A 14,390-nucleotide genomic window follows, 5' to 3' on the forward strand; every position below is an offset into this window, starting at 1 on the left:
TGAAAACCTCTAAAAAAGGCCCCTTAAATAACCTCCAAAAGCCCTAACTTTCAAAATCCCATAAGATGTTTATTTTTAAAGAATTTCTTGAGCACCGCAGGTCTCAAATGCTCTATCTTGAACTCTACTCTCCTAGTGCAGAACTTCCACTTCGATAAAGATTTCAACCATTTTCCAATCAAAACTGATAAAGTGGTAAACATCAAAGTTGTAGTCCTACTTCTAAGGGTTTAAGAATCACATCATTAGACTTATGTAACAAGAGTTAGGCCTAAAAAATCAAAACATGTGCAGACAGAGCATTAGTCCATTATGCATTTTTCTTCACCGGTTGAAGTTATTTTCGATCCTAGTCCTAAAAAAACATTAAAAATAATAAAACTAACATTATTAACTTAAAATAAAAATTTAAACATAAGTTAAAGTAAACTAATATTACAACTAAAAACACCTAAATCCGATCCTAAGTCTAGTCTAACTTAGCCTAATTATGCATTTAATCTCCCATTAAATATATGTATTTGATGCACACATCAATAGACATATACCAAAAAGAATGCAATCACTTAAGTTTAAGGTATATGTTTTTTATCATAATTCATGAGTGATATCAATTGATATTGGAACATAAAGCATTCAACTCATGAATATATTTAAAGTAAGCATCCAAGCATCAATGAATACAAATTTTTAAGATTTAAGAAATAGACATTCAATGGGTAACCTATAAACGCAAGTTGGATGCTTGCACAAAGTATCTAGATCATTTAAACAACTAAGCTCATGGAAGACATAGTAAACATTCAAAAGCATAATCAAAAAGATTTTTCAATTATATCAACACTCAATATACTTCATGATCAAACTTAACTTGAGTAATGAAGCTAAGCACTAGAAGTGATCTATTACTTAAAGTCAAGTTTTAGACTTTAATCATTAAAGTCAAGTAAAATTAAAGATCATGTAAGCATTAAACTTGACCGAGATAATAGATGAACTAAGAATATTTCTCATGAAGTCCAAACAGTTTATCCTAATCAAATTCACATGCTCAATCAAGAAATCAATCTTGAAACAATCATTTAAGTACAAACAAGAAGCATATTTCAAGAATTGATCCTAGACTAAGCATTTGGAAATTTTAAATTCATAAAAAGATTTTTCAACATAGGCACATGAACATTCCATTTTCAATAAATAATTTAATCAATATGAGCACATGAGAAATAATAAGATAAAAGAATTCAAGCATTGCAAGCAATTATATACATCCAATAAGAATAAGTCAATAATTATTTTCATTAAGAAACAAACTTGTCTAAATCATTATAAGCTTACAAATGGCAGTCATTTTTCTCATGTATACTCATTTTACTTTAAAAGCACTAATTCAAGCAGTCAAAATTATCAAACTCATCATTAACCATTTTGAACTATTCACGTAAGCTTTAATTTGCGAATCAAGATTGTTCAACTGGTTAAATTATCTTTGTCACAAACTCACTCATTTAAGTACCTAATTCATGTCCATTAAGATAAACACTTTAAATCATTCATATAACTCAAATATAAGATTAAATCTCAATCCAAAACCTCAAACTTTAAGATTCATCAATCATTTTTCTAAAAATTTGCCTAAATATTACAAGGCATGCTTCATATACTTAGCATATTCAACATATTATCAAAAGTCCTCAAACACACAACATATTTCAAGGTCATTCTTAATACTCATGGGCATATTCTCAAGCTTCAAACACATACATAAAAATTTAAATTAATTTCTCAAATAGCTTAATTCATTCCATATAAGCCATATCAAAGTTAGGGGTGTTACATTGATTCTCATGTTGTCGACATCGCTCATAGTCTTATTCGCATGGAAAGGTGTTTCAAAGGTTATTATGCCAATAGATACAAGTTTCACACATTGGATTATGGTCAGAATCATAAAATGATGAATAGTGGTGTATGTCTCAAGGGAAGTTGTTATAATGATTACAATTGTGACTTTTACAGATTATTAGTTTATATCGTTCAGCTAGAATATTTTGGTGTCAACAACCGAGTCGTGTTGTTCAAATGCCATTGGTTTGATATTGACAAAGGTATTCGAGTATATCTTGTTTATAAATTAAACACAACTCGATTCTTGCTAGCAATGAGCCTTCTGCTTTAGTTGAACAAGCAACTTAAGTGTAGTTCAATCCGTATCCATCAAAAAAAAGAGATCATCGTGATTGGTGGGTAGTGTTCAAAATGAAGGCTCGAAGTCAATTTCCCATTACGAATAATTCACAAGAAAACAAAAGGGTGTATCAAGAAAATTAAGTTTCCTTCAATTCATGATTTGATCATACTTTGATCGACCTTGATAATAACCCAGTTCTTATTAGAGGTGAATATGAAAAGATTAATATATTTGTGGAAGTTGAACATAATGAAGATGAGAAAAATGAAGACACTAAAGGAGAATATGATGAGACAGTGAAGAATCTGACAAACAACATTGCTCACACAAATTTACAAACTTATTATTTACACTTTGACATTAAAACTTTATGAAATTCATTCACAATTAAATTAATGTTTATATGCATATTATTTTCTCAATAGTTATATTAACAGTTGTACATGTTTCTTCTTATTGGCCAAACATGGTTCTGTTAAAGAAGAAGTTGAAGGAAGGTTTTCCATGACAGGCTAATAACCTAGCCTTTTGGCTGCCCAACTTCATTTGCCACTGCCTCCATCATAACCCTAAATGCAACCTCTGCCTCATCCTCCTACCAAATGGTGTACTTCCTCTCTAATGGCAAATATTGAGCTATGATCAAATGATGAACCAATGTTGAGTTCGACAACTCTTGTTGAAACCCCTATTACTCTGAACGATGCTATTACGTCCAACAGCATGCCACAAGCTAGGGGGAAGGGTCAAGTCTCGACTTGCCAACTTTGACTCATCCAGACTGATGGATACTTCTACACCCTCTCAATGGGAGGTCATTTCCTTTACCTAAATTCATATAATTAATTGTATGAAATCAATTTAGTTAATTAAGTAATGCATGTTATAAGTAAAATATTGCTATACCTTTAGTGATGTGTCTTTTGTTTTTATTCTCTTTTTATGATTACAGGAATAGGAAAAGCAGCACCAGGGGATGTTCTTTGAGATCTTTAAACGCTCTCACAAACGGCAGAAAGATACTAGAGAATTTGTGGTCAAAAAGTTCAAGACTGTATGTGTAAATAATACGTGTATTTATATATATATTTGATATATATGTTACTTATCGATTAAATAACTTAATCATTTTAATTCCTTTTCTATTGTAGGAATCACATGCTTCGACATATATCACAAAAGTACAGTGCAAAGCCATTGAGCTAGTCGAAGTTTGATTCAGAGGCATAGATTGAGGCCATTGGAGTGCCCAGCAACATTCAGACCCATGTTTACGGATTTGGCACCAAAGTCCCTGCTTCGAGACTTCTAATTGCAACCACAACATCTGAGTTTGCTTGTGGCCCCAATGATGCACCACTTTCTCTGTCGCCTCCTACCTTGAGCCCAAGGGATATCGACAATTGCTTATTGATGTCAAGGCCTTGATGGTGGGTTTCAACACACTTAATCACTTGTTGTTAAAGGTAATTGGATCGAGGAGATTGTAGCTTGAGCCAAATGCCTTCGAGGCTTCCTCATCACGATAATCGAATTTGCAGCCTCCACCATAGTAGCAGCACCCACCCCCACCCCCACCATTTTTCAGTGAGATTTATATTTATATTAGATGTTTACATTTGGATTATTATAAGATGTTTTACATTGGAATTTTTTTGTTTACAACAATTTGTAATAAATTTTCTTATTTTCTATATGCATATATACATTTCCTATATGTTTACTTTATCAATAACAACATCATGAGATAATTTTGTTACGAATAGGATGAAATTTCATACAAATTGCAAAAAAAAAAAAATGCTCTGCAAGTATTACAAAGGGCATTATCAATGGATTTCATCCATTAACGACAGAATTCATCAGTTACCGACAGAATCGTCGATGAAGTTCATACGAAATGCCGACGGAATATCACTGAAATTCTTACCATTGCCAATGGATACTACTTGTAAACTTCAAATCTTGCTCCGTTAGCATTCCATCGGTAAATGCCAATGAAATTGCCAACGAAAAGATTTCGTTAGCAATCACTAATAGGATGGTATTCATGGGTAATTTTACCAATGGAATTAACCAACAGATTTTAACCAATATTGACGACTATGCCATTGAGGAATTTGAGTCTTTGTTGACCAAATGACTAATGGAAATTTCGATTGGTAAATTACTAACGGAATAATCCATCACCCATGGATTTACCATTACCGACAACAGTATTTTTGACCAACTACCAACAGAAAGATCCATTGGTATATTTGTCAACAATATACCATACAGACAGAATCGTATCTATTACTGACAGAATTTTTCGTCAATGATACACTGTTCTTTTGTAGTGCCATTTTCCCATAACTTTTCAATGGGTGAAATTCTTAATGTTTTGTATAAACAGGAGAGGAGACCTTGTCATACCTTTATATAGTGAATAGTTAGTCCCATCAATCATAAGGATTTATGGTTTTCTACACAATCCTAAACTCTTAAACTCATTTAAGACTAGAATCTAACCCATGATACTAAATCATATTATAAATTATAATATTGTCTCTGTATGAAAACAAAATGCACTTGGTCCATGTTACAAAAAAAAATAAATTAAATAGTGAAAGCCCACACTTTATTGTTTGAAAAAATATAACTAAAACTTGCAACTTATAGTTTTCTGTTATGCACATCATTGGTAATAATCATTAAGTACATGACAAAGATAAAAGATCAATAAGAAACGCAAACCTAGTGTTTCTTTCTTCTTCTTCTTGCTTTTATATTTGCTCGCTATTTTATTTAAGTGTAAACAACAATATACAATTCAAGGCGGCTTTCATGATCAGGAAATATCAAAGCGAAAATAACTCGTCATGTGGCCTTCAAGAGCAGGAACTTTTTCGGGGAGAAAAGCCTGAACAAGTTGAATGCGGAGATGGAAGCGATGAAAACCATTATGAGACTTGCTACAAAGCCGCAGAGCAGCGACCCACCGATTTGGAAGCAGAATCTGGTATATTTATTGCACCACTTCATCCATTGAAAGTTCTCTTCTCCAGTTACAACCAAAAGTGAATGCTCAAAAGCTGCAAAGTTTCCAGCAAACACTACGTACACTGCTGCCTAATAAAGCAATTAAAAATAGAAATCAGAATGAACAGCCTCTATGGGAATCTACAATTCTTTAATCGCAAGAATATATGAAAATCATGTCAAATTAATCTAAAATGAAACAGGGTAATTCATTCTACTAGCCAATGATATTTTATCTCAATGGTAAAGAAGGGGCAAACCTTTGGATGTCAAGTTTAAATCTCACCATATGTGGATTTGTCCAACTTTATGTTGATTTGTTTAGTTAATTGATTTTTTATTAATTTCTTTCATTAATTGATGGAATATGTGAAATATATTAAATTTATTTTATGGTAATTGAAATTTTTCACATATAATCGTTATCTCAATAGAAAAAAACTCACTTGCTAGATTAGTTTAATCAAGGGAAAGGTAAAATTGATGGTGTTGACTAAGTGTTGATGTGGTATAGTTATGTTGACATGGCACAAATGTTGACATGGCACAATGTTGACTTGTCACATGAATTTAAAAAAAATAATAAAAGCACTCCAACCATAAATTAAATGAGATTTACAAACAAGAAAGAAAGAAAATGAACAACCCATCAAAACATATTAACAAAAGCACCCTCACATGAAATTATCTTCTCCCATGGAAACCATCTCTTTTTTTTTCTCAAGTGAAGAAAAAATAAAATTAAAAAAGAAACAATTTTGAAAATAATAAAGAGAAAAAAATTATTATTGAAAAAACTATTTTATATTAAACTGGGAATTAAAAATTTTACTTCAACAATCCAAAAAGCTAGTTTTAGTTTGTAAAACAAAAAAAAAATCCAGCAATGAAAAATACCTAGAAGAAAACCAAAGTGAAATATGTTTGCAATTTGTAAAAAGCTTACAAGGAGTGGAAGATTTATAAGAGAACTAATTGTGCACAATCAGCTTTGCACATTCAAAACTCAAAAACATATTAACAAAATCTTACAAATTCTTTGTTTCTTGTTTGCTGTTTTGTCCACCAAAGTCTCTCAACTTGTTCAAAACATTTTGAAAATTATGTTCACTGAATATTAAGATTCAAAACAAGACTAAGAATCATGATCATACCTTTCTTAAACTTCAACTATTCAATTCTAGAACCAATTGTTTCTCCATATCTTGGTTCTCCTTCTTGGGTTGTTAATTTTCTTTTGTTTCTCCATATCTTGGTTCTCCTTCTTGGGTTGTTAATTTTCTTTTGTTTCTCCATATCTTGGTTCTCCTTCTTAGGTTGTTAAGTTTCTTTCTTTCTTTATTTATAAATCTCATTTAATTTAGGGTTAGCGTGTTTTTTGTTTTTTTTTGTTTAAATTCATGTGGACACATCATCATTATGGCATATCAGCCTTGTGCCATGTCAACATTTGTCCCAAATCAACATAACCATACCACATCATCACATAGTCAACACCACATCAGCATACTTAAAAGTTAAATTTAATGGTGTTACAGTTAGGACTGTAATTAATAAATTTACAATATATAAAAGACTCAATTTACACAAATTATTATATAAAGATTAAATCTATTTTTTTTATAAAATGCAAGGATTAATTGTATAGTTTAACCAATTACCTAAAATTGCGTAAACTAAATACTACTAAGATACTATATGTACTTACAAAAGAAGGAAACTTGTATTAAATTAGGTTAATACTCGTTACATCATTTAGGAAGAAAAAACCATGGCATTCCCTTGGCAGTACCTATGCCATCTTTTTTTAAAAAAAGCAAATATATTTCCATTTTATTATTATGAATAGTATTTATTTGTTAGGCGCATTATGCGCAAATACTTATTTTTATTTATCAAATAACAATTATATATAAAATATAAATGTTTCTAAAGTATAAGATTAATTGTGTATAAATACAATAATATTATACTTAAAAGAAAATTGTATATAAAAGATTAACATTTCAATTATATATAATTAAAAAATTTATTATTAATTTATAAATTATTCAATATTATTAGAATTAAAAAATACTTCTTAATGAAAGTCAATTAACGCTATTTAGAATTCTTCATCCGGATAGGCCTTCATCTGGTCAACCATTGGAGAGTTAGTCCAAACCCTCCATAGATTTAAATTTACAAATATATATATATATATATTTATTATCACTAAGAAGAAAATAATTAATATTTTTTGCCGGCGAGACTTCGGCTAAAAGAGTTATGCCCAAACTCAACATGAAGTGAGCCGGACTAGCGGACTTGTGTGAAACCCAGCCCTTGACCTATAGAATTGAGAAAAAGGCCTGTTACCATATTATTGTATATTTTTCCTTTTTTCCATGATAAAGGGGAGCACATGACCCTTAAAAGCCACGTGTCCCCCTTACCCTTTTGTTGCTCCACTCAAATATTTAAGCGTCCACTGTCCCTTCAGCTGTAAGGTCACTCGTTTAGATCCGTTTTGTTTAGTACATGAGGGGTAGTATTGGTCTAAGTTTTGTTTAGTACTCCAACTTTTTCCTAAATTCTTATGCAAGAGTGACTTAGGTATGAGTAGTGTATTTAACAGGGTGCCTCTCTTGGATCCTTATATACCTTGTTACTATGAGCCCTTTAGGTTTAATTTGAGTCACTCTTAATTGCTTACAGATGAGTTTGACTTATAGAAGAAGGATTTCCTTGTTTTGGGAGGAATACGGCTTAAGAAGGAAGGAATTCCCATATTCAATGCAAAGAATATGATTTATAGAGGAAGATATTTGCATATTGAGGGTCAATTTGGTAATTGAAAAATAATACGTTCAAAAAAAATTTTATGTAAAATATTTTGTAAAAAAATTTAATGATCTCTATTGCTTGGATAAATTGTCAAAAATATTTTCTGTTTGGAAAATATTTTTCACCATCTGTAATGGAGTTATCTAAGATAATAAATAGGAGTTTACTACAAAACAATAGTGTCATTTTGTTTTCACTAATTTGGGATCAAAATTAGGAATAAAATTGAAAATAGACAAAATCAATAATGATATTTTTCCAAAGTATTTAACCACGTATTTATAATGAAAGTAAACTCTAATTTTAAAAAATTTTCATCTCATTACTTTTTTACCATAACATTATAAAAATATCAATATTCATCAATTGTGTAAGATATTCAAAACCTATCCTAATAGATATGTATTCATAAAATGACGATCATTGAAATATTTTTTGTTATAATTATTAGTGAGATTATATATGTTATTTATAATTAATTTTAAATTTTTTTATTGTATTTTATAATACAATACGATACTAGACACTCAATACTTAAAAACAAGATTTCAATAAACGATATGTATGTCAATTTAACAATTACACTCACATCAATTTCGGACTCTTATGAGGTATTTGTGAAATCTCTTATTTGCAAAAAATGTGCGATAACATTAAAGTAAGTACAAGCAGTGTTCATGCCCCATGAAGCTCAAAAGGTTAGTAAGAAAGGGGTAGAGATTTAGCTGACTTGGCATTGGCAGCTAAGGTTCAAAAAACAAGTCAAACCAACAGGGGATCTATGGGTGGAAAGTCTTAATCCAGCAATGTTTAGAGCTTTCAGTGTAAAAGTATAGCCATATCAAGAGTGATTACCATACAAAAAGGATCAGAGCAACGAGCATAAAAGTAAATGTGTTTTCGTTGCCAATGATGGTAATTGTGCTATACTTGCAATCTAAGAAAATATGGATGCAAATTCTAGTAATAGTTGGCATAGTTATTAATGGCGGTCAATATATGAAACATATAGTACTATACGTTATGACACTAAAAAAAAATTATACAAATTGATATCTATTTTTGTACAATACACAATATGTATGCATATTGTATGATATGGTATGATATACCTTTTATAAGCTTTATGCTACCCAATTACTAAAAATCCATTTTTTTTATTGATTTTCTATTGGGCTAAAACATGAAAAATTATTTTTCTATTGCTTTTGATTTTCAACATTTTGAATTTAGACAAAAAAAATACTAAACAAATTGGGTTTCTTTTTACTTCAACATGTTATGTGTTTTTATTGTTAATTAATAAATTAACATGAAAAATGTATATCTTGTGTGTGCGTATGTATGTGTATATATATATATATACACACACACACATACACACACACACACATTTAAGATACATGTTGAGAATTCAAATTAAAAAACCATCATCTTTTCAATTTATATCATATAATACTCAATTCTATTAATAAATATAATATTTTAAAATTTTTTATTTATTTTACATGTATACATGTTATTTATAATTATATTAAAATTTTTCTTATTGTATTACAATATGATGCTCATACTCGATACTCAAAAATAAATTTGAATATTTGGCATATATCTCAATTTAATAATTATAATAATTAGTATTTACATTCTGTTTGTCTCACTCATGTACGCTCCAAAAGGATTATTTTGATTTATTGCAAGAAAAGATGGTTGAGATTTCGATTTTGGGTAAGTATCATGAGTCTTGAAGTTGTGAAAATCAAAATATTTGATGAGGTTGTGCATTCTTTGAGTGGTGTGGCTTATGTCTTAAAGATGTGTAAGAATGTAATATCATTAAGCGTATTAGACTCCAAAGAGTACGGATTTTCTTCTTATGGTAAAAGTCACATAAGGCAACATGGTCTTTATGAGGGAGAATTTGCATAATGATTTGTATCATCTTAAAGGTGAGGCCTCGAAGAGATGGAAATAGTGCATAGGAGATGATAATTACCAAAGTGAGATTTGATTAATTAAAAAGGTGATGAAAGGTTCTTATGATGTAGACGATTTTAAAAAGATGAAAAATCTTGTCAATGTTGGTGAATTAGAGGGGTTGTCAAGGTTCCTCTCTGAAGTCAACTAGTGTTATTGGCTTGATGGCTATACATGTGCATTATCGTTTGTGAAATCATTGTTGGATCATGTTTGATTTGTTACGTATAGTCGAGGAAATTTTGAAGGCGAAAGATTTAGAACATCTTGTTCTTGGAGAGTTGTTGATGGTGTTGAAAAGTAGATGGGGTTTGAGAGTTACAATTGGGTGCAACTGATGGAAGAAATTTAAGGAGTTTTAATTCAAGTCAAAGGTGGATACTTGTTGAGTTTTAGATTAACTTGAAATCTAAATTTTATTTAACTAGAATTATTGTTCGTATACAACATTGAGTAATTATATAATTTTAAACTTCTTCTCCCACATTGAATCCTAATCTTATTCCACTATGAATTTTTATATTAAAAAAATGAATCTCTAGTAGTGCTTTTGAAAACTTTAGGAAACATCTTGTATCCATGTCTTTTGCTCTATATGGAGCTAGAGTAGGTGTGGGTGAATGTTCTTGTGAGGCTAGGGTGAGTGTTCTTGTGTGACTATTGAAAGAGGGTGGAAAAGAGGTCTTTGGGTTGGTTTGAAAAATTATATAAATAGATTTTATTGTACTTTAATTTTTTAATATATAGTAAAAGAATAGTTTCACTATGTGAACGTGCAAAAGAAACCTAATTATATAAATTTTTATATTTTTCTATTTATTTAATTTCTTTAAGTTTTATCTTTGCTATTTCTTAAGCAATTTTCATATCAGTGTAGAATTGAAAAGTTGTCAAAAAAATTTTTGAGCAGTTTAGAAAAGTTTTACCTAAAAAGTTAAAAAAGCAAGTTTTACCTAAAATGATGTTACTTATTTTGTTTGTATCTAAAAGCTACTATTGAACCGAATAATATAAATAAATAAATTGAAGTCTGCACATTATAATTGTTAAATAACTTCGATATTCAATTCTCAAAAACTAAATAAGAATCTAAATCATTTGTTCTACTGCAGATGGTAAAATCACTAATATTCATTGTTTATCTTTTAACTTTACCAATATTTTAATTTTAAGCTTGAAATAATATAATTAATTTTTTTTTCCATTAATGAGCTGCCGTGGTAATATGAGGGTGTCCAGGCTTGTTTGATCTAACAAAATAACCCTACGGTATTTGAAACGTGGAGGCTATCAATTCATTTTCATCGGCAAGGACGACGGAGGTTAAATGACTGGCTAGCAGGTAGCAACAACTAGCACTAGCTCTAAAACATTCAACCACCAACACTAGCTATACTTCTATTGACAGCGGACGGTTCATACCTGAACAAATAAATGCTCCAAGTCTACTCCATGTTTAGTTTATCATCCACTAGGTTAGGTATTAGTGGTTCAGCAAATGGTTTTTACCCTATACCACATATGATTCAAATCGTTCAACTGAAAGTTATTAATCACGATTGACTTTGAATCTCAAATGAATCTTAAAAATCACTTATATCAAATGTGAAGCGTGATATCATAGTCTCACTCACTGAAATTTTTAATATCCTTGCATGCTATTATTTAATTTAGTAATTGTTCATGATCTGCTTACTAAAAGGATAAGATTAGAATCCTCCTCCTTATCAAATGAAAAAACAAATCTATCATTACCAAGATCACACATTACAATCACAATAAAAAAATCATTTCATAACATCAAGATCACACCAATGCAATACAAGATATCACATGGAGATGATACATGCTATGATAGCAGTTTTTATCGCTTGCTCAGGTGACTTTCATGTTGGGTGCAAGTCTTCACAAACAAAGATACAATAAATCTTGACCGACTTGTTAAATTTGAGATACTCAATACATGTAAATGTAAGAAAGATTTCTTTATCAACTACTAATAGTTTTCAAATTAGATATTTATTTAAAATTTAATATATTAAACGCATGCTACACAATAAGCTTATTATTCCTACACAAAAACTTATCTCACGTAACGAGATCCCCTATAACATTCATTAGCAGAACCTTTAAAAAGAGGGATCAATCTTATGCATGTGATAATGTTCGAAGGTGAGGAACAGTAAAGGTGAACACTTGTCCAACTGTAAAATTGGCCCATGCTGGTGTATTACACATACTCTTTAAGGTAGTTATATAGGATACCCGACTATATATCCATCACTTGGAATCAAGGAGTGAGCTTACGTCCGACATAAGGAGACCAAAAATTTAATCGGTGGGACCTCAAAAGCGCTTTCTCAGAGTACGCCTAAAGCAAAGCCCAGCAGTTATAGCATTTTCTTTAACTTGATTAATTGCCAGATTCGCTGAGACGATATTTTCGGACATGAACTTTTTATCCTATGGTTAGTTTTGTTAGGATCATGTCTCTAGCTAAAACATGTTTTAGTTAAGGGGCCAAACAAACAATAACCAAGTAAATAATAATAAGTTTTTTCTTTTATTCTTTTGGCCATAAGTTAGCTGCCTAGGGTTACAGTTGAGGCTATGCAAAAGAAGGGATGGGATTGAAAAGTGTTTGTGTATATTTTTGGTTGCTTTTCATGGCTGTGTGGAGAAGAAATTTTGGTTTTGGTATTTTTTGCAGATATCACTTCAAGTGTGCAGGGAAGGTCGGACTGGCCTTGACACCGTTTACTTTGTGTTTGGCACCGGGAGGTTTTCCCTAGAAGAAAAATCAATTGTTAACGGGGTCTCTTTTGCTGTATTCATTCCTACTGGAAATGAAAGAAACTTTGACGTTCAAAACTCAAAGCGACTGAAAAGCAAAATAATAGTGGAATTAAGTGTTTTTCTTTTAACAAAAATAGGTGGGAGTTTTCGACCAAAGAAAAAGCACAATAATTTTAGTCGTTTTTATGCTAATTAAACTGCTTTGTAGGTGTACCCATTGGTCACTGCTGTATACTTTGTGTCGAAAGAAACACAATTGGCTGTATTTTAAAGTATCATTAATGGAATTTAACAGAATGGTAATACTTATGATTGATCAAGAACTTTAATATATGATTAATAACTTTTATCAAAAGAAAAGAAAAAAATCTTCACCTGAGCATTTGGTAAGCTAGTGCATATATGGGTAAAAGATAGGCAGAAACTTAAAAATCATTACTTTGAAATATCCTAAAATATTAAGATGAGCAACAAATTTGAAACAGGGAGTAAACGGTAAGCAGAGACTTGAAATCATAGTATATATGGGTAATTAGATACCTGATCCAGAACGTATCGAAGCCAAGCAAGATATTTGTAAGATTGGAGTGAGCTTCCTTTGCACCGAGTTGAGAAAGAGTAACAGCTTAGTTGGACTAGGTTATAAGCAGCAGCCAAAGAAGTGATATACACCAACCCTCTGTCAAAAGAATCAAAAGTTGATCAATTGCATATATTTGATCCAAATGAATAATTTTCCTTGTGGCAGGTATTGGCATGTACGCCCAACTAATACAAACATAAATAGATGGATAAGTAATCTTACATGAGAGCACGCAAATCCTTGAAGGAAGCTTTCTTTTCAACATAGAAGATGACCTTCGTTTGAGAGTCAAAGCCAACTAGACAAGCTGTCAAAACCAAGAGCAATATGGCACAAAGCCTAAGGAAGGCTTCGGCTTTCTGGATGCTGAATTCCATGGCCGCCAGACTGAATCAAACAGTCTAATTTCTGCCTCTTTATAATAGTGCAACAGGGACTACTGGGAGAAAGGAAAAGTTTCTGGTGTAGAAATGTCCACGGTGGTATAAATAAGTGCTAGAAAGAAAGAGAGATCCTATTCGAGGATTCTTGCTTTCCTTTCATGAGATTTGATATCCAGTTAAATGGTATAATTGACGTACCAACCACAGTAATGAATATGACTACATTCATAGCAATTTGTATTATTTGTTTTATACCAAGGAAAACTTAATTCCCGATGAACGTGCTGCCTAACGATTTGGTCACCAATTGTTCAATTTACAGCTTGTTGTCTCTACATGTGACTGAGTTAAATGGACGCTACACGTTATTATTTCAGGAAACCAAATGATGAAAACCCCACTCAACATGAAATGCAATTAAGATCAACGGAATGACTTGCTCCGAATTTCCGGTCAATAAGTCAGCTCGTAGTTTGACAAAAATAGTTTTAAATATTATAAGTCTTGCAAATAAAATTAAAATCATACTAAAAGTAATAAATATTTTGAAAATAATATATAAATTATCCCAGTTTAGGTGCTTTATTAAATCGTCTCTGAGGTTTGTTGGGGG

At 31.0% G+C, this 14,390-nt stretch overlaps 1 protein-coding gene across 1 annotated transcript; it reads right to left on the reverse strand.

The window, feature by feature from the left end:
- Nucleotides 1-4,789: 4,789 nt before the first annotated feature.
- Nucleotides 4,790-13,977, reverse strand: LOC110411591 (CASP-like protein XL3). The gene is made up of 3 exons (XM_021421819.2): nt 13,617-13,977; nt 13,352-13,490; nt 4,790-5,302 (listed from the first exon to the last, which is right to left on the reverse strand). The coding sequence occupies exons 1-3, from the start codon at nt 13,769-13,771 to the stop codon at nt 5,051-5,053; spliced, it is 546 nt and encodes a 181-aa protein (XP_021277494.1). The 5' UTR covers nt 13,772-13,977; the 3' UTR covers nt 4,790-5,050.
- Nucleotides 13,978-14,390: the final 413 nt, after the last annotated feature.

The sequence above is a fragment of the Theobroma umbraticum genome, unplaced genomic scaffold (genome assembly GCF_002168275.2).
Source record: "Theobroma umbraticum cultivar Fairchild unplaced genomic scaffold, ASM216827v3 scaffold_56.0, whole genome shotgun sequence".
In the NCBI taxonomy this organism is placed as follows: Eukaryota; Viridiplantae; Streptophyta; class Magnoliopsida; order Malvales; family Malvaceae; genus Theobroma; species Theobroma umbraticum.